Source organism: Betta splendens, chromosome 24, assembly GCF_900634795.4.
Source record: "Betta splendens chromosome 24, fBetSpl5.4, whole genome shotgun sequence".
NCBI classification, from domain to species: Eukaryota; Metazoa; Chordata; class Actinopteri; order Anabantiformes; family Osphronemidae; genus Betta; species Betta splendens.
This window is the reverse complement of record NC_040901.2, coordinates 1243876-1262355: the sequence shown is the minus strand read 5'-3', so window position 1 is coordinate 1262355 and position 18480 is coordinate 1243876. Positions and strand designations below refer to the sequence as shown.

The 18480-nt window shown below is 43.3% G+C and overlaps 2 protein-coding genes across 4 annotated transcripts in view; both read right to left on the bottom strand.

Moving 5' to 3' along the window:
- The window catches only part of LOC114850103 (NACHT, LRR and PYD domains-containing protein 12-like), a 73693-nt gene extending 65899 nt beyond the window's left edge, over positions 1 to 7794 (bottom strand). Inside the window, exon 1 of the mRNA XM_055506211.1 lies at positions 7289 to 7794. The gene's annotated coding sequence lies outside the window, so the exon portion shown is untranslated. The remainder of the gene's footprint in view (positions 1 to 7288) is intronic.
- LOC121202021 (NACHT, LRR and PYD domains-containing protein 12-like) lies at positions 220 to 18238 on the bottom strand. Of its 3 annotated transcripts, XM_055506216.1 has the most exons (13): positions 17866 to 18238; positions 10329 to 10435; positions 8261 to 8362; positions 7979 to 8110; positions 7038 to 7116; positions 6654 to 6879; positions 4543 to 6409; positions 3862 to 4032; positions 2833 to 3006; positions 2078 to 2251; positions 1725 to 1898; positions 990 to 1036; positions 220 to 865 (listed from the first exon to the last, which is right to left on the bottom strand). In XM_055506216.1, the coding sequence occupies exons 3-13, from the start codon at positions 8347 to 8349 to the stop codon at positions 333 to 335; spliced, it is 3666 nt and encodes a 1221-aa protein (XP_055362191.1). In that variant the 5' UTR covers positions 8350 to 8362; positions 10329 to 10435; positions 17866 to 18238; the 3' UTR covers positions 220 to 332. The 3 variants fall into 3 exon arrangements, with proteins under 3 accessions (XP_055362191.1, XP_055362193.1, XP_055362192.1); XM_055506218.1 differs by lacking the exon at positions 2833 to 3006; XM_055506217.1 differs by lacking the exon at positions 2078 to 2251 and having other exon boundaries at positions 17866 to 18237.
- Positions 18239 to 18480: the final 242 nt, after the last annotated feature.

Here is an 18480-nt window from a genome sequence, read left to right as displayed (position 1 = left end):
TGTGGTGGAAATTTGTAATAAAGAAACTGATGAGAGACTTGTCTTTTCTGCAAAAAACCAGCAGGGGAGATCACAACATACGTCACAGAGGTGTGATGCAAAGAACACAAAATCCTTGAGTTGCATTTGCCTATTGTCCCTTTTCCTGGGCAGGAGGAACGTCTGTCTGGTCCTGTCAAATCGCAAACTCTCACTCAGGACAGAACATGCTCAGCCACCTTAGCTCCATAGTTTGTTTTAATACATCTATCTGACACGACAACAAGACAGACATGAACAGACTGAACTATGTTTCACAGTGACAATGTTTCTCTGACAAAATCAAATTCTCACTATGACACATCACACAGAGACACTGTGGAACCAGGCCAACTGTGCCTAACCCCAAACCCAGGATAAAGTGGTTCAGTGAATGTGGTGTTGAAGGTGTGAAGGTGGATCAGTTTGTCAGAGGAGACTCTGTAGAAGGACAGAGAACCAGCAGGACAGTCCACATACACTGATACTCTGTGAGACACAGAAGAGGAGATGAGTGTTACTATGTTATTGTGGCAGACATAGTAACCACCATTAGTGCATTTCAGACGCCAGGACTGATCATTGTCTCCAAACCAACAGTTTTTACTGTCTCCTTTCCTTCTGATTCCTCTGTAACTCACTGATATATAAACTCCTCCACCCCACTCAACCTCCCAGTAATAGCGACCAGTCAGACCATTACTACACAGCAGCTGAGGCCAGTCAAATCTGTCTGGATGATCAGGATATGACTGATCCTGCCAGATATGTGTCACGTTCCTGTTGTTGTTAGACAGTTGTAGATGTCTGTTCACTGTGTTTGTGTTGATGGTGAGTTGACAGAAATCTGATGGAGAGAACAAGACACAATCCAGCTGCAGTTATTGATCTATCATCAGTTTTATGATGACTCATGACAGTTTGTACAGTAGATGGTTGAATGTTGCTGATCTCAGTACAAACACACTTACACTTGCTCAGACCTGGTGTCAAGTATCGGACTCCACCAGGCTCCACCCTGAAAGGAGGAGGGGGTCAGAGACATGCAGACATGGACATTACATGGCTCTCACACAAACATTGTTGTATGATTGTGTTCAGATGGAGGCTTGTATGTAGTGATGGACATTCAGCAACAACTAAGGAGTTGGATCCTTATGTTGGAATCTACGGAGCAGGAGGTGACATGGAGAAAAGGTTTGACTTCTCTATTTCACTTTATCACTTTTGGTGTCAGACACCTGCTCACCCTGTCACCACCAAACTAATGTGACACCACAGGAAGCAACGGAGCAGGAGGTGAGGTGGAGAAAAGGTTTCTGCACCTATGTCAAATCAGTTTTGGTCTCAGAGGACACAATTTTCCCAAGGGGGGAGTCTTCTAAGTCCTGTGTTTAAAGACCAGTATAAAATGTGCGGTAAAGCCCAGTGAAAGTGTAAAACCATTCTGTTATTTCCCTCCTGGTCTTTTAGTTTTTGTTCTTGGTTTAAAAGGAGTGTTTTTGGTTGTATGAGTGATTTGACTGTTATTTTTACATAGTTTGTTCACCTATCCTCTGGTTCTTCTTCTTCTACTCAGTCTGCCATTTTGTTGATAAGCACGTTTCACTAGAGCAACAGAAATTTAGTGGCTCTTCACTAAGCGTATGCTCTGTGTCAGTGAGTTGCTCCTGTTGACGTCTTTGTTAAGACAAGTCTCTCCATACCTGAGAGTGTCCAGTCTCCAGTGTGGATCCTTGACTCCAGCAGACAGCAGCTCCACTCCTGAGTCTCCTGGATGATTGTAGCTCAGGTCCAGCTCTCTCAGATGGGAGGGGTTGGAGCTCAGAGCTGAGGCCAGAGAGACACAAGCTTCCTCTGAAAGCAGACAGCCTGACAGCCTGCTGGCACCAATTCACAAAGACTTGGTCACAGTTACACACCATCATCAAGTCACACACTACAACCACTTCTGATGGAGACAGAGATTGACAAACCTAGAATAAAATCAATCAAATGAGTAACATTTCTGGTAGTACAAAAGATTGACAAATGAAAGAACACACTGAAAAATCTTGACCTGAGAGTCTCCAGTCGACAGAGAGGACTCTTCAGTCCAGCAGACAGTAGCTTCACTCCTGAATCCTGCAGGTCGTTGTTACTCAGGTCCAGTTCTCTCAGACTAGAGGACTGAGAGCTGAGAACTGAGGACAGAGCTTCACAGCTTCTCTCTGACAGGTCACACACACTCAGTCTGAAAGATGAAGATGTGGGTTAAGATGGAAATGAAACCAGTCAGTGTCTCATGGTGTCGTCATGATTTTCAAATTCTTAAACACCATCTTTGTGTCTTTATTGTGGTTCATGGGTTTGTTCCATGTCGTCTTGATGGAGACAGAACCAACAATATGATCCTGACTGAAATGTTCCTGTCTAAACTCTGATAAACACACTTCAAGGTTTTGTCTGCTCTTAATGGTCGAAGCTTTAACCTCCAGTTTCTCTGTGTGTGTGTGTTCAGACAGTGGACAGAGACAGAGGAGGAACTTTCTCATCACATGTTAAATGTGTGGTTAGTGGATCTCACAGCACAGATGCTGTCATTCACTTGGATGTGGCTTCATCTTCTCAGACCATGTAGTGATTTAAAGAGAAAGTTGGTGCAGCAACAGTTTGGTTCTGCTGAGCAGAGGTTTCTCCTCCTGCTCTGTCATGTGTCTCACACTCACTCTCTCTGAGAACATGTTCAACTCAACGATCATCTGAAGACACCTGTCAATAACATCAACACATTTAACTATTAAGCTCACACAGAACTAAAACATGGAGTCTGACCTCAGAGTTTCCAGTCGACAGTGACGACTCTCCAGAAAACCACACAGATGCTTCACTCCTGAATCCTGCAGGTTATTTAAGCTCAGGTCCAGTTGTGTCAGATGTGACGGGTTGGATTTCAGAGCTGAGACCAGAGAATCACAGCTGATCTCTGACAAACTGCATTCACTCAATCTGAATAAAGAATCAAAGATGTGGATCAAAGCAATAATAATGAGTCAGATTTGTCCTGATCACTGATGTTTAGTCTAAAATGAGCAGAGTGACTTTGTGTTTGTGTTATTGTGTCCTCATGATCTCAGCTTCTACACATCATCCACGTCAGCACAACATTCAAACACCTGTTGATGTCAGCACTGATTCACAAGCTGCTGCTGGAACCAGTAGAAAGCCAGACGTGTTGGATCAAAGACTTCATCTGGTCCCTTTCATTTATCGTCTTCTCTCTAAATCTCAACTATTCTGTGTCGTCTGAAAATGTTCAGAACATGTGGAGACATAATTTAATCTGAGTCTCTGCTACTATGTCACATTTAAAGAAAAATACATCACAAACGTCTGTTCATGAGATTCATGGGCTCTATAGAGTCACAACAAACTGTCAATCATTTCAGAGCTAAGACCAGAGAATCACAGCTGATCTCTGACAAACTGCAGCTCCTCAATCTGAATAAAGAATCAAAGATGTGAATGAGTCAGTTTTGTCCTGATCACTGATTTTTAGTATTAAATGAGAAGAGTGACTTTGTGCTTGTGTTGTTGTGTTGTCATGATCTCAGCTTCTACACATCCTCCACATGTCAGCACAACATTCAAAGACATGATTTACTCTGAGTCTCTGCTTCTGTGTCACATTTATAGAAAAAGACATCACAAACTTCTGTTCATGAGATTCATGGACTCTATAGAGTCACAACAAAATGTCAATCATTCCTGCAAGTTTCTGACACATACGAGTCTCATTTTCTGTTTCAAGTGGAGACGTTGGAAGTGACGAGCTGAAAAACATGAACCAGGAAAAACACTGACCTCAGAGTCTCCAGTCGACAGTGAGGACTCTTCAGTCCAGCACACAGAACCTTCACTGAGTCCTGCAGGTTGTTGTGACTCAGGTCCAAATGTGTCAAATGTGACGGGTTGGACTTCAGAGCTGAGGCCACAACTTCACAGTGAGTCTCTATGAGTCCACAGCCAGAAAGTCTGTGATGACAGAAAATATAAAGTCTGTAAATGTGAAGTGACTTAATGAATGTTGATGCTGAAGCAGCTGTAGCTCAGTTGGTCTCATCCATCACAAAGTGTGAAGCTCTGTTGGTTCCACCAGATCCCAGAGATTAGAACCAAAGTGTGTCTGGACAGAACCACAAGAACCAGAGACACATCATAGAAACATGTTCCAGACGCTTCATCCACTGAAAGAAATGACCATCAGCTGTGATCACATGTCAACTGTCAAAAGCTTTTAGCAGAAACTCTTCAGAGCTAAAGTTTCTCTGTTGGATTTGACTTAAAGCTCCATCAAGCAAAGAAAGACAGAAGATCCTGATGTTCACTAACTTTACAGCTGCTTTGATCTGATCCTCAACAAATATGTTTTCTAGGAACCAGTAGTTGATGTTTTCACTCTGTGTGAAGTGTTTCTCTTTAACACTGAGGCTTCAGCTTCATGTTGCTGTAGAATATTAATGATCACATTAACGTTGGACTTACTGAGCTTTTCTGCAGTTCCTCACAGCTGGGATCAGTCTCCATCGTCCCTCCAGTGATGTGTGGTACTGGTTCAGGTCCAACTCATCCAGAACCTCCTCTGACATCTGCAGCATGTAGCCCAGAGCTGAGCACTGGATCAAGGAGAGTTCCTTCTCTGATCTGTTCTCTGACTTAAGGAACTCTTGGATCTGCTGATGGACTGAGTGGTCGTTGATCTCCATCAGACAGTGGAAGATGTTGATGCTTCTGTCTGGAGAGATTTCATCACTGTCCATCTCCTTCAGGTTGTAGATGATTCTCTGAATGGTTTCTGGACTGATCTCTGTGTGACCCAGCAAACCTCCTAAGATTCTCTGGTTGGACTCCAGACAGAGGCCATGAAGGAAGCGAACAAACAGGTCCAGGTGGCCACTTGGACTCAGGAGGGATTTAAACATGGTTCTACTCAGGACATCATGCAGAGTAGAGAGAGTTGAAGGATGAACAAACAACTGTTTTATTTTCTTAAGGATAGATTTTGTGTGTTTGGAGTCTTTCAGAAACTCCTCCAGTTCCTCCATTTTCCCATTGTCGTAACAGAGCATCATGTGAACAGCAGCCAGAAACTCCTGAACGCTCAGATGAACAAAGCTGAACATCTTGGTTTTCCTCCCTCGCTCCTGTTTAAAGATCTCTGTGAACACTCCTGAACACACTGAGGCTCCACTGACATCGATGCCGCTCTCTTTCAGATCTTCCTCATAGAAGATCAAGTTTCCCTTTAGCAGCTGCTTCAAAGCCAGTTTAGCCAATGACTTGATGTAGGTGCTGCTCTGTTCTGGTCTGTACTTGTCTTTAGTCCGATCCATCTGAAACCTCAGGAACTCTGCGTACATCTCCGTCAGGGTCTTGGGCAGCTCTCCTCCCTCTCTGGTTTCCAGCAGATCCTCCAGAACCGTAGCAGTGATCCAGCAGAAGACTGGGATGTGGCACATGATGTGGAGGCTTCGTGCCGTCTTGATGTGGGAGATGATTGTGTTGCTCTGCTGCTCATCTGTGAATCTCTTCCTGAAGAACTCCTCCTTCTGTGGGTCAGTGAACCCTCTGACCTCCGTCACCACCTCAACAAAGTCTCCATGAATCTGATTGGCTGCTGCAGGTCGTGTGGTGATCCAGATGCGAGCAGAGCGTAGTAGTTTTCCTCTGATGAGGTTTGTCAGCAGCTCATCCACTGAGGTGGACTCTGTGACGTCAGGTTGACCCGTCTCCTTCTCACTGGTGTTACAGTCCAGTTGGAGGCGACTCTCGTCCAGTCCATCAAACACAAACAGAAGTTTGAACCTGCTCTTGTCATAGTTGCTGTTTCCCGATGACTGTAGATGTGTAAAGATGTAATTCAGAGCCTCCAGGCTGATGGACTCAGTTGTTGGGATACATTCATGAATGAGCTCTGACAAAGTAAACTTCTGTCCCTTCAGTGGATTCAGCCGACGGAAGGTGAAGGGGAAAATCAGATGCACGTCTTGATTGGACCTTTGTTGGGTCCAGTCCAACACAAACTTGTTCACAAGGACTGTTTTTCCAATCCCAGCGATTCCATTGGTCAACACTGTTATGATGCGTCTGTATTTACCAGGGGGATGTTTGAACAGGTCACTGGGCTTCACTGGCTCCTCTGCTGATCTTTGCTTCTGCTGTGTCGTCTCAAGCTGTTGGACCTCATGCTGTGTGTTGATGTGTGAATCCGGCCCAGCTGTGATGTACAGCTCTGTGTAGATGTCATCCAGACGTTGGTCGACTTCTGACCAGCCTGGTTTCACACACACAAACTGGTCTTGGAGGTTTGATTGAAGCATCTGCTGGTAATATGTGATGGGAAACATCACGTCTGGATCCAACAAAACACAAAGAAGACAAAGTCTGAGGAGTCAACAAATGTCTGGTTCATTGATTCAAGTCTTTGTGTTAATTAACATAATGAAACAGCCTGAAACAATAGAACTAGTGAAGAGAAGAACTTTGCTGTATCTGATTATTAAATTCTGCTCCACATTTAACCAACTTAACCTCCAACACATCAGTAAATGTGTGATTGTGTCTCTGATGTTAAATGTTGAGATAAATCCTCTTACTCTGCAGACAGTCAGCAAGCTCCTCCTGCTTCATCCTCCTCAGGAAGTTCCCTGTGATCTTCAGAAACGCGTCTCTGCTGCTCCTCCTCTGCTCTTCATCCTCACCATCCAACTCCTCCTCATCCTCCCTCTGACTCTCTAAGCATTCTGGGTAATCTGGACTTAGAGCCTTCTGGATCTTCTTCAGCTCCTTCTTCACAAACGTGACAATTTCTTCCTCCAGCAGCTGGAACAGAAACTAAATGAATGACCTGATCCAACTTAAACCATGGAGCCAAACATCAGATCCATGTTGGACACACTGACAATTCAATGGCCTAAAAAGTGCAGCATGGAGATGATTGAACACAACAGATGAACAGTAGTAGTAGTGCATGTACAGACCATAAATATGGAGTCCTGGTGTGTTTGGTGCTGCTGGATAGACTGAGCAATGGAAACCTCTGAGCTCTGCTGGTCCACTCTGTGGAGGAACCATGAAGAATGAGTCACATGACAAGACATAAGACAAATTGTGTTCTCTGATCCATCCCCTTCTGTGAGCTGCCACACATGGGTGTGCTCAGGACACACACAAGGATGGGATCAACTGGAAACAAACTTATGTCCTACAGCTTTCCAGAATGACACTCTACCCATTGAGCTACCAGGCCATGAATCCACACAGAGACACACACAAGGTAAAGGTCAATGAAGTGATGTTTGATGTGACACTGGTTGAGACTTAGCAGCTCTGAACAACAAATATCTCTGCACAAAACTGAAGTGTTGGAATAAGGAGCCTGCTGAGATCAGACTGGTTTTACTAGGCAGCTCCCAGTGTGAATATGTCAAACTGTGTGAGTATGAAGCAGAGCTGCTGCGCACACTAGGAACAATTTACTACTTCCTACATTCATTCATTGTTGGACGTCAGCTCTGTTGCCAACATTGGGGTCAAACAGTCATCAACACTTACTGATAACAACATCACAACTCAAGTCTCCAGTAGTAACTTTAATTTATTGCTGGAAGTAAAGATTTAAGACATTTGGCCAAAAAAATAATGTAGAAACAGCAGTAAACAGAATTGATTAGAGTTGAACATTTGTGTGGACATCTGCCTGCAAGCACCTGAGACACTCTATAGGATCAGAGCTTCTGCTACTGGCTGAATAGAGATTTGATCAGAGTGTTTGCTGGAGGAAAAGCAAATAAAAGCTTCTCGTTCACATCAACACTTCTAACTCACATCAAGAAGATCGATAAAAGGAAGGAACACAAGTATTTATCATCATATAAACTTGGCATTGCATTGTTCAAGTTGATTCAAATGAACAACTCACTTTGACTCTAATGCATGTTGGTCTTTAAAATAAATAATATGGTCCTTTGACTCATCGCTCTGGAAGGACATGCAGCTGGGTTCAGGTTCAGGTTCAGGTCCAAGTACAGCAGATTTTTGTCTCTGATGAAACCTGAAAGAAAAACAACTATGGTGACTCTCACATATTCAGTCCACGTTTAGCTTCATAAATGACCAATAATACTAAATATGTGATGATGACATATTAATTATTATCTGTGACTTGGAGACAGAATCAGTCAGATGGCCTCAGTCATCTCACCTCTGAGCTTTGTTCTGGCTCTCATGGTCCTCACACAGACTGGTTTTTGAGGGCAGGGCTCCCTCCTCTCTGTCCTCACACTGACTCATGAATTCACACTTTCTAGTTTCAGGTGGAGAAGAAAAACAAATCATTTATTCCCACATCAACTGGAATAAATTTACAATACATTTAGTTTGCATGCTTTGTCAGTGTGAGTAACAGCAGTTAGGCACATATGTCTGATTCTCAGCCTGCAGGGCAGACATCGCTGTGGCTAACTGTTGTTAGCGTTCATTTTGAAATCCATTGTTTTACCATCACCTTACTTTTTAGACTCTCACACTACTGAAATTGAGAGGATTTCTCTCTACAATGTTTTGCAGTATATGAAGCTGTTGGGGGACCTCATATGTATAATCTGTTATTAACAGAATTATTATTAAGGTCCCACATGCTCAGACAAAGGAGGTACTGCAGCCTGCATGTAAAGTCTTCATCCTGATAGTAGTGAGTGAGAACAAAGAGATTTCAAATCTGAGTGACAAAACCAGGTCCAACCCTCGCTCTCCTCGTCCCTCCGTCCACCTGGAGCTCCCTCTGCACGCCTGAAGCCTCCACCGCAGCTGAACTAACGGAGACGTCGTCACAGAGAACGGCCCTGATCACCCATCTACTTCCAGCCACACGGCAGGAAACCGCCGGCTGAACCGCCTCACTCGCCGCCGCATCAGCTGATCACGACGCGATCACCGCGACGCACACCTGGACCGGACCGCAACAGCGCAAGCACGCACGCACGCAACGCCAGATCTTCCCACCAGGATTAAGCAGTAAGGCAGAGGCATTCTTAAGTCTGAGCAGAGTAGAACTTAGGGGATCAGTAATTGTTTTATTGCTGTGTTCTTTTCTTTTCCTGCACACGCGATCTGATCACTGTGCATTTCCGCGATCACGTGACTGTAACGCTGTTATAGATCTGCGCGGATCTAAGAGGTTTCTGCTGCTACCACGCCAAGCGCAGGCTTCAACCACTGCACGCTTCGGCGATCCTGTGGCTATATAGCCGGATATAGCTCCACGTGTTTGTGAGATCGCAAGCCTTATTCACGCTAGTCCCACTTCTCACACACACACACGCACGCACGCACGCACGCACGCACGCACGCACGCACGCACGCACGCACGCACGCACGCACGCACGCACGCACACACACACACACACACACACACACACACACACACACACACACACACACGCACGCACACACACGCACACACACACACACACACACACACCCCTCTTATCTCAGGTAACGCGCATACAACTAACTTGAATACAATTGAGACTGTATTGGCTATTCCAAATTGGTTATTGGTCCCTGGAAACAGGGTGGTGCCCCGTAAATTAAGTAATTATTAATTCAATTAATAATTATTGAATCCATAATAGTAAGTGTTTCACTTACCAAACTATAGACATTTGTCATATAGTTATATATATTTAAGCTAATAACCAAATTTGTATAGACTATATACTTATATAGACATAATTTGTATCTCCACTCAGGAGCTATAAATCCAATTATTATAATTTGTGCTCCCCGCATATCCCCAACAAAGCAGAGCTCCAACATTACACCAAACACACATATGTGAAGTGTATGTTGGATGCAGTGCACATGACAAACAAATCTCTTGGACCCAAGGTCGGGTCAGTTATCACACACTTACCACTAATGGACTTACAAACATAGTTGTACAAAAAACTATAATTAGGATAGAATAAATCTACAACTAAACAACAGACTACATGTTTATAAGACATACATTTTACAATTATGTAAACATATATTTTCTTAAAAATAAGAATGAGAAATATACAACTTTAGTTTTTCTATTTGCCAAAAAACAAAATACAACTAGTAATTATAAATAATAATAAGAAGTATTGGTGTAAAATTAAACTTGGCTATATGACAACAAGTTGAAACATATAGAGATAAATACACAGATAGAGGCCAATAGACATTATGTCAAAGAGAGCTGTGTCCTGGTTTGTCATCAGTGCAATAGAGTGCATACTCACCCACACAGACTTTGTACTTTTGGTCACAGGAAGAAGAGGTCAGAACTACAAAAGGAACCTGGCTTTCAACCTTGAAGGGTGTAAATGTGTTCTACTGATGCTCTCTCCTGTTAACGAATGATAAAAACATACTGTAATGAGCGGCTGTGGCTGCATGGGTGGTCAGCTGATCTGCTATGACTGGCTGGCTGCTGAACAGGGTTTGAACAGAGGTGGCTGAGGTGATGCATGGACACATATTCTCTCTTCTTCCTTACAAATAGTATGAAGGTTTTACTACAGTACACTGTTATGGCAAAAATTGTCTCTTCCTTATTTCTATGTCTCTTCCTTATTTCTATGCAGTTATTATATGATTTATGACTTATGTTCTGCAATTAATATCTTATGTTTTGTCTTATTGTATGCATTTGACATTTGACCTACATTGTTCAATGGTTGTCTCTGCCAGAAAGACTCTCAACTCTAGCTCCCAAACCCAAGGTCAGGGAGTTGTGTCTCTGTCTGTTGAGACTTGGTGCTCCTTTCTCACAGATAGTTGGACGTCAGCAATGCAGGTGTGAGAATGTAAATATCTTCACACACACTGCGACAGGATGGAGATGGTGCATGTAATTTGATTGGGTTAGAAAGACATTCCACCCTAGTCGGACAGAGAAGCTAAAAGGCAGAGACAACTTGAGGATCGCGGGCTCTTTGCATCACACCTTCGTGGTGTGTGCACTGATCTCCCCAGCTGGTTTTTGGTTTGTTGATGTGCACGATCAACATCCATGCTTTTTATTTGCTTTCCCCATTATTTTTATTTTCTTTATTATTTCAATAAATCGCACAAAAGGACAACTCTCTCATCTGCTTCTTTATGGAAAATTTCCACCACAGAAATTGGCGTTGTCGGCAGGATCCCGCGGCAGGTCGTCTGGACGGTGTGACCAGGGACGATAGTCCTGAGGACTAGGTTCGCTCAGCCTCCAAACCTCTACAGCTGTTCTGAGTGGGAGGACTGCTCACCCGTCTGGATCGCCTCTGACGAGATCCAACGAACTCAAAATGCAACCTCTACTCGGCCCGGTGAGAGAGATTCCGTTTTGTCGCGACTTATTGAAGAGAAAAAAAAAAAGAAACGGGTTTGAAATTGGTTTCAGTTATTCGGGGTTTACTTGGCTCTGATCATTTGGTTTAGGGAAAGTAAGGCAAATAACAATTAATTCTAAAACATCCGCAACTAGACTAAAACAACGACAAAAGAAAATATAACTAGGAAAAGAGATAATAATATTTCTAAAACGACTATGTGGCTGAAAACATCTAAAATATAATAATTAGGACCAAGCAAATTTTTTTTAATTAAAAAATTTAATATTCGGGTAAAAAATTAATTAGGTCAAAGTCTGCCCTGGTGGCTGAGACGGTGGTTGCTAAGGGTTGGCTCGTGGGACCGAGCTTTTTTGTCTGTACTGAGGATACAGACCAGTGTGCAGATCTGAGCGCAGTCCAAAGGGAGTGGACAAGAAATAAAAGACGGCTTCTGAAATACGGAGTGCGTTTGCAGGGGGAAGTGGTTTTGAGATACGAGGGACCCGGGTCTTAGAGGGGCCTGACGGTGAGGGAGCACTTCCGAGAACCCTGTTGCTGATCTGAGCGGTTCCCTTTCTACGGAGACGTCCGTGGAAGAGAAATTTCGAAAAAAGGTTCCGGCCGGAACACAAAAAAGTCTAAGGCAGAAAACCGCCGGGACTCTGAAAGATGTGTTCGGGGCGATCTAAGTCTCCACCACCACCAGACTGCAGCATTACAAAAGTAAAGGTAATTAAAAGTAAAAAGTAAATAGGGTTATTAGTGCGTTTCATGTTTCCACGAGTGGGAAACTGGTTATGGGTTCAAAAAGAGAATCACTTAGTGTAAAAGACATATGCACCTTTTAAAAGAAAAGTTAGATACAAAAGATGAGATTTGAAAAAGCAAAACTATGAAAACTAAAGCCCTAAAAGAAACAAAAGAGAGATGAGAGTAACAGGAAAAAAGGAGATAACAACTCTGGGGAGGAATTGTTTGCACTCGCCACACACACACACACACACCACACACACACATATCATGCCAAGAGCAAATGCTCGCATTGTTTCTGCTCTCTATTCTAATGCAGAACTGAGCGCGATGAGGGTAAATCCGGATCTGGACTCCTTTCCCACCGTCAGCAGAAGAACCGAAGGAGAAGAAGCGCCGACCAACAACCAGAACAGGGTTGAAGCTCTGACACCACAGCAGCTGGAGGACACAGACCACAGCATGGACGCCTCACAGACTCCCACAACAACTGCAGCCATCACGTTCTGGGCTCATCAGATGAACCAGCTACTACAAGCGTGTGTGTCTGACACAGACACCTGCTTATGACAATCAGCAAAGGAAAACAAGGACAGAGCAACAGCAGAGAAGACGTGCTCTGACACAGACACTGGTTGAAACAACAGGAGAGGCTTCAGACGTGATCGGCCCAATAGAGCTGCATGTGAGGATCCAGGAAAGGTCTGTCATCGAGGAACAACTGTCCCATTGAAAGGCTTCACCCACTGGCGCTCGCATCAGACTGATGGTTGGGGAAGGAGGAAGGTGACGGCTCCTTTTTACGTGACGTACAAGACGGTACCGCAAACACACACACATTCATACACGCAACGAAGAAACACGCTTACAGCTGATACACGCTCAAATTCATGTTCATGCTTATCTGCTCGCAATGAAGAATCGCTTTCTGCTCAAAAAAAAAATCCCACAGAGTGATTTTAAAATGATGACAAACAGCTAAATGACAACTGCTGCATGACTTTACAGTCTGATGGGTTTAAACTATTTCAATTTGCAACAAATTCAGTAATAAAATCCTCCATGTTTCCAAAAATACTTGTGCACAATATAGGTTTGTCTGGCCAGACTATAGAAAAACAAAATCAGACTATAGAAAAACAAAACAGACTGTAGAAAAAACAAAACAGACTATAGGAAGACTGAAACTGACTGAAACAGACTATTAATGACTATTAAAGGCAAGACGACTATTAGAGAGAAGTAATAATAATTACTGTACGTACCAGACTATTAAAGAAAAACTTATTTTTTCACTGTCTTGTGCAACATCTGCAGCAAGACACCTTAACATTCATTTTTGCTTTCAAACTTGTGCCCAGTTAAATTTTTAGGAAGAGATCTCATGTGTAGTTTAGGTATTTGATTGATTTCCACTCCAGACGGAGTGCAGGTCACATCTACAGACATTCTAAATAATCCCTCTTTTGTTGGTCTTAACTTCAGCTCAGCTGTGCTCTTATCATTGGCTGCTGAGGGGGGGCTGTAACTGAGGCCCTCACACAGGTGGGATGAACACAGGTCTGCGCTTGCGATTTCTTTTACTAACGAACAAAAAGTTTTTGATTTTTATTCTACAGTTCCACACGTCCCTCTGTGAAAACATGATGGAGACAGATGCAGGACGTGGGTCCTTTCGTGAACAGATGTCAACGGGGTGGAGACTGGTGAACAACTTCCGACCCCATGTGACGTATTCACCTACTTTGCATACTTTTAGAAAACTTTTTTTTATTCTGCCTGTCATGTGCAGCAAACAGTGAACTTGGTACCTCCACATTCTAATGACACACATTACACGCTTTTGTTTTTATTTTTATTTTTCAGAGGACGCTCTGACCCAACACTCAGCCTTACAGGAAGCCCTGCTTCCCTGTGGCTCACACAGACATGATGTAGGTTCGATCAGAGGATGTGAACCAGTGGTCATCACACCTAAATCTGACCACAGACCATGTAAACAACAACACCCTCTTAAAGGAAGCCATAGATGGCGTTACTGCAGACACCACTAAGCTACTGAAACATTGGATGCAACAGGCCACAAAGAGAGCCTGTCTAAATTACAGTTTGTTCAGACTAAGGTTATTTTCTGGGTCATTGTAATTACAGCTGATGGAAAATCCATCTCACCCAACAGAGTTGAAGCAATTTGAAACCTGCCTTAATCGTGCACGTAAAAACAGCTGATATCTTTTCTAGGTCTTTGTTCTTATTGTAGGACCTTCATTCCTAACTTTACTGTCTTTTAGGCCCCACTCAGGGTTCTGATGCAGACGTCTTCATCGTCCACTTCTTGTCTCACGTGGACGTCTGAGGCTGAACGACGTTCACTGACCTCAAGCTTACAGTTGGCTCCTACTTTGGGTCTTCTTGATCTGACCCTACGCGACCTTTCACTCAAACAGTGGATGAGAAATCAGGTTGTACGACTTCTGTTCTTTTGTCCTCACTGTGTCTTTGATTCTTTTGGAATAGATCACATCTTTCTACAGCCCGACGGCTTAGATGCAACACCAACTTGCTCAAAATGCTGAACATTACTATCAAGATGCCGTCTTGAAGTCTAGTGCTTTGCTAAGACACTGCTCTGCTCAGGCTGCAGAGTTGATCGCGTTGACTGAAGCTAGTAAACTAGCAGAAGGAGAGTCTGTTACCATCTACACAGACTCCACAGACGCTTGTCATACGTTGGTTCTCTGTGGAAGCATAGGAAGCTTTTTGAAGTATGACTGCAAACCTATCTCACATTATGATTAGGTTGCTGCTTTGCTGGACGCTGTCCTGCTGCCTACAGCTAATGCTGTTTGTAACTGTCCCACTCACACCCTAAGTGACAACTTTGTTTCTGCCGACATGCAGCTGCAGACGCTGCTGCGAAGGTCACTGCCCAACAACCCCTCCCTCTCCTGATCCTCATCCTCGTTTCCTCTCCAACTCTCTCTATCCTCTCCTTCCTCATCTCCCTGTGCTTTAAACATTTTGTACCTCACAGGAACGCAGACTCTGGCTGACGAATGGTTCCACCTGTAGCCATGGAGTCTGGTTTAGACCTGATGACAAGCCGTGCCGCCCAAACACTTTTTCCCCACAATTCAGATTTCCAACAGGTGAAAACAGTCGACAGGACCATTACACCATCCGACCAGGGGACTGGGCGATCGTTAAGGAGTTCAGGAGGAAGCATTGGGACTCCACGGTGGCGAGGCCCCTTCCAGGTCCTTCTGACGACCCACACGGCTGTAAAGATCGCAGAGGGAGCGACTTGGATCCACTCCATCCAGGAAGCTCCTGGACAACAGACGACCCTCCATCTACATCTACATCCCACGAAGAAAACCACCACTAACGAAAAGAACTAAGAAGGACGACCCTCGCTGTGCTCACACACGCACTGAGGCGAGGCTGCGTTGACCGTTCAGCTAAAGGTGTGAGCCAAGCGCCGCCTGAAGCTGCGCCGATGAATCACACTATCAGACCAACATCTACACACACGCTCCTGAGAAAACACACACACGAGCAGCCTTGAGTTGCCAACGCTGGACGACGTGTAGACTCTTCACATCACGGGAGTGACAGTGACTCAGACGACATTGGGAGGAAACCTGGCGGTGATAACGAATCCCAAGTGTCTCTGTGATCAGCTGATCACAACCTGAAGAACTCCAACGAACTGGCAATACATCAACACACAGGTTGGAAACAATCTAACGCTACTGTTCAACAGGAAGAAGCAGATTGTTACAGACATCGATTGTAACCATGCTTTGTTAGACTTCATTTTATGTTACTTGGATTGTTGCCACACACTACTTTTGAAGAAGAAAGTTTCACAACACTGAGTTTAAATATCCTGAAGTTGACTTGGTGTTTAATTTGCTCACAATCACTTTATTCACTGCTACAATTAGTTCTATCCTTCATCTACAGATGAAAGACAACACAAGCGGAAAAACGCATCATCATTCTGGTTAAATCCCTGAATCTCCTATTTGCTCTAGACGCAAATGTACAATTAAAGATTAGAAAGCATGAAATCTATCTTAAGATTATATGAAACAGAACCCCACCGGAAACCTATGGCTATCATACATTAATTATCTTTATTACATTACAATTGAATGCCCGTAGACACGTTGTTAGCAGAGAAAAGAGGCGTTTGTGTTATGTTTGGAGACGCATGTTGTACTTCATCCTGAATAACACTGATTCTAATGGTATTGTGGCGAAGGCGCTCCACGGCCTTCAGAATATCAGCTAACTCTGGTATAGGTTCTTCCTCTTGGAATTGGCTAAACGAAATGTCTGGAAAATGGAAATCTGTTCTCATGTCCACAGCTGTTTCCTTTATCATTGAGATGGCTGTGATTCTCTTGTTTGGTTTTTGCGTTATCCCACTGGTTAGAGGTCTCATCATGCGTGCGACCTCAGCAACACTCTTGTATCAAATGACACAATGTTCAAAAACCCCAACTCTAACTCACTTAATGACTTTGACGATGGTATGGGCTCAATTTCTTCACATGCCGATAGAGAGGTTATTCTTGTATAACTACCCACCAAAAACAGCTCCCAACCTTTTGTCCCTTAGTTACTTCCATTTTATGTGAAGGTGTATTTTGAATCTTGATGAGTTAATACCCTTATTGTTTCATTTGCAAGGATCTTTTATTATTACAGAATGTGATGTTGACAATTTTTCTTCTTAGTGGTTGATTAACGTGTAATCAAAAGGGGGGAGTGTTATGGCAAAAATTGTCTCTTCCTTATTTCTATGTCTCTTCCTTATTTCTATGCAGTTATTATATGATTTATGACTTATGTTCTGCAATTAATATCTTATGTTTTGTCTTATTGTATGCATTTGACATTTGACCTACATTGTTCAATGGTTGTCTCTGCCAGAAAGACTCTCAACTCTAGCTCCCAAACCCAAGGTCAGGGAGTTGTGTCTCTGTCTGTTGAGACTCTGTGCTCCTTTCTCACAGATAGTTGGACGTCAGCAATGCAGGTGTGAGAATGTAAATATCTTCACACACACTGCGACAGGAAGGAGATGGTGCATGTAATTTGATTGGGTTAGAAAGACATTCCACCCTAGTCGGACAGAGAAGCTAAAAGGCAGAAGCAACTTGAGGATCGTGGGCTCTTTGCATCACACCTTCGTGGTGTGTGCACTGATCTCCCCAGCTGGTTTTTGGTTTGTTGATGTGCACGATCAACATCCATGCTTTTTATTTGCTTTCCCCATTATTTTTATTTTCTTTATTATTTCAATAAATCGCACAAAAGGACAACTCTCTCTCATCTGCTTCTTTATGGAAAATTTCCACCACATACACTACACCACACGGGATCAAAAACTCCACCATATCCACAGTTTACAATATCAAGAAAAAATTCATTTAAACAGTGTTGGCAAAAAAGTCAACTAACTTAAAACCTGTTATATAAAACTAAGTGAATAAAAACAAATGAAAAATTCCTGTGTATAAACTAGTTATAGAGCTAGAGACTTCATGCGTCTTTGACCTGATGTTTAACGCTTTAATGTCCGACACCACATGAAAACTGCAGCAGTGGCAAAAGTAGTTTCACTCCCAGCAACAGGTTGAATCCGTCCCTGAAACGTAGCGTCTAACACCCAGACAGGCGTGTGGTGGTTTCTTACCAGAGTCTCTTCTTCTAGTAGTTTGTAGTTTCTTCGGTTCTGAACTTATGTTTAGTTACTTCCGCTTTTGTCGCGATAAAAGGCTGAACTCCGCAAACAAAAACGAACAAACTAACTGAACCGCAGGTGTGGACGGATCGATCCTAATATCGATAATATCGATACCAACGCTAGTATTGATATCGATCGATACTGCGACAAAAACATCGATACTTTGGTTGAGTTTTTACTCCTCCCACTGCTGCCGTGTTTTCAAAGACTAACTATCTCGTCTGTCTGCGTCTCTGAGCGTCTGCACCTGTGCGTCAGAGCGAAGCAGACACGCCCCCACCTCTTGCTTTGAGATGTCACGTGACTCAGCGACTCGGGCCAGCGGGAAAAAAAACAGGCGGAGGACAAAGAAGAAGAAGAAGGATGGAAGCAAGAAAGAGTAGCAGCGTGTGCTCCTATTTTCAAGCTAAAAATGAAACAGTGGCAACCTGTACAATCTGCAAAAAAGGTGTTGAATACAGTGGCAACACCACCAATTTATATTTTACATTTATATTTACTATTGAATTTATTTATTTACTTTGTCTGGGCTTTATTAAATGAATACAATTTAAAACAAAACAC

Coding starts and splice junctions, on each gene's coding strand:
- LOC121202021 (XM_055506216.1), bottom strand. CDS start 8,349: ATGAGTCAGTGTGAGGACAGAGAGGAGGGAGCCCTGCCCTCAAAAACC. Junction 6,410..6,653: donor GCTTGCTGACTGTCTGCAGA/GTAAGAGGATTT, acceptor TGTTGGATCCAG/ACGTGATGTTTCCCATCACA. Junction 2,252..2,832: donor TGTCGACTGGAAACTCTGAG/GTCAGACTCCAT, acceptor TTCATCTTTCAG/ACTGAGTGTGTGTGACCTGT.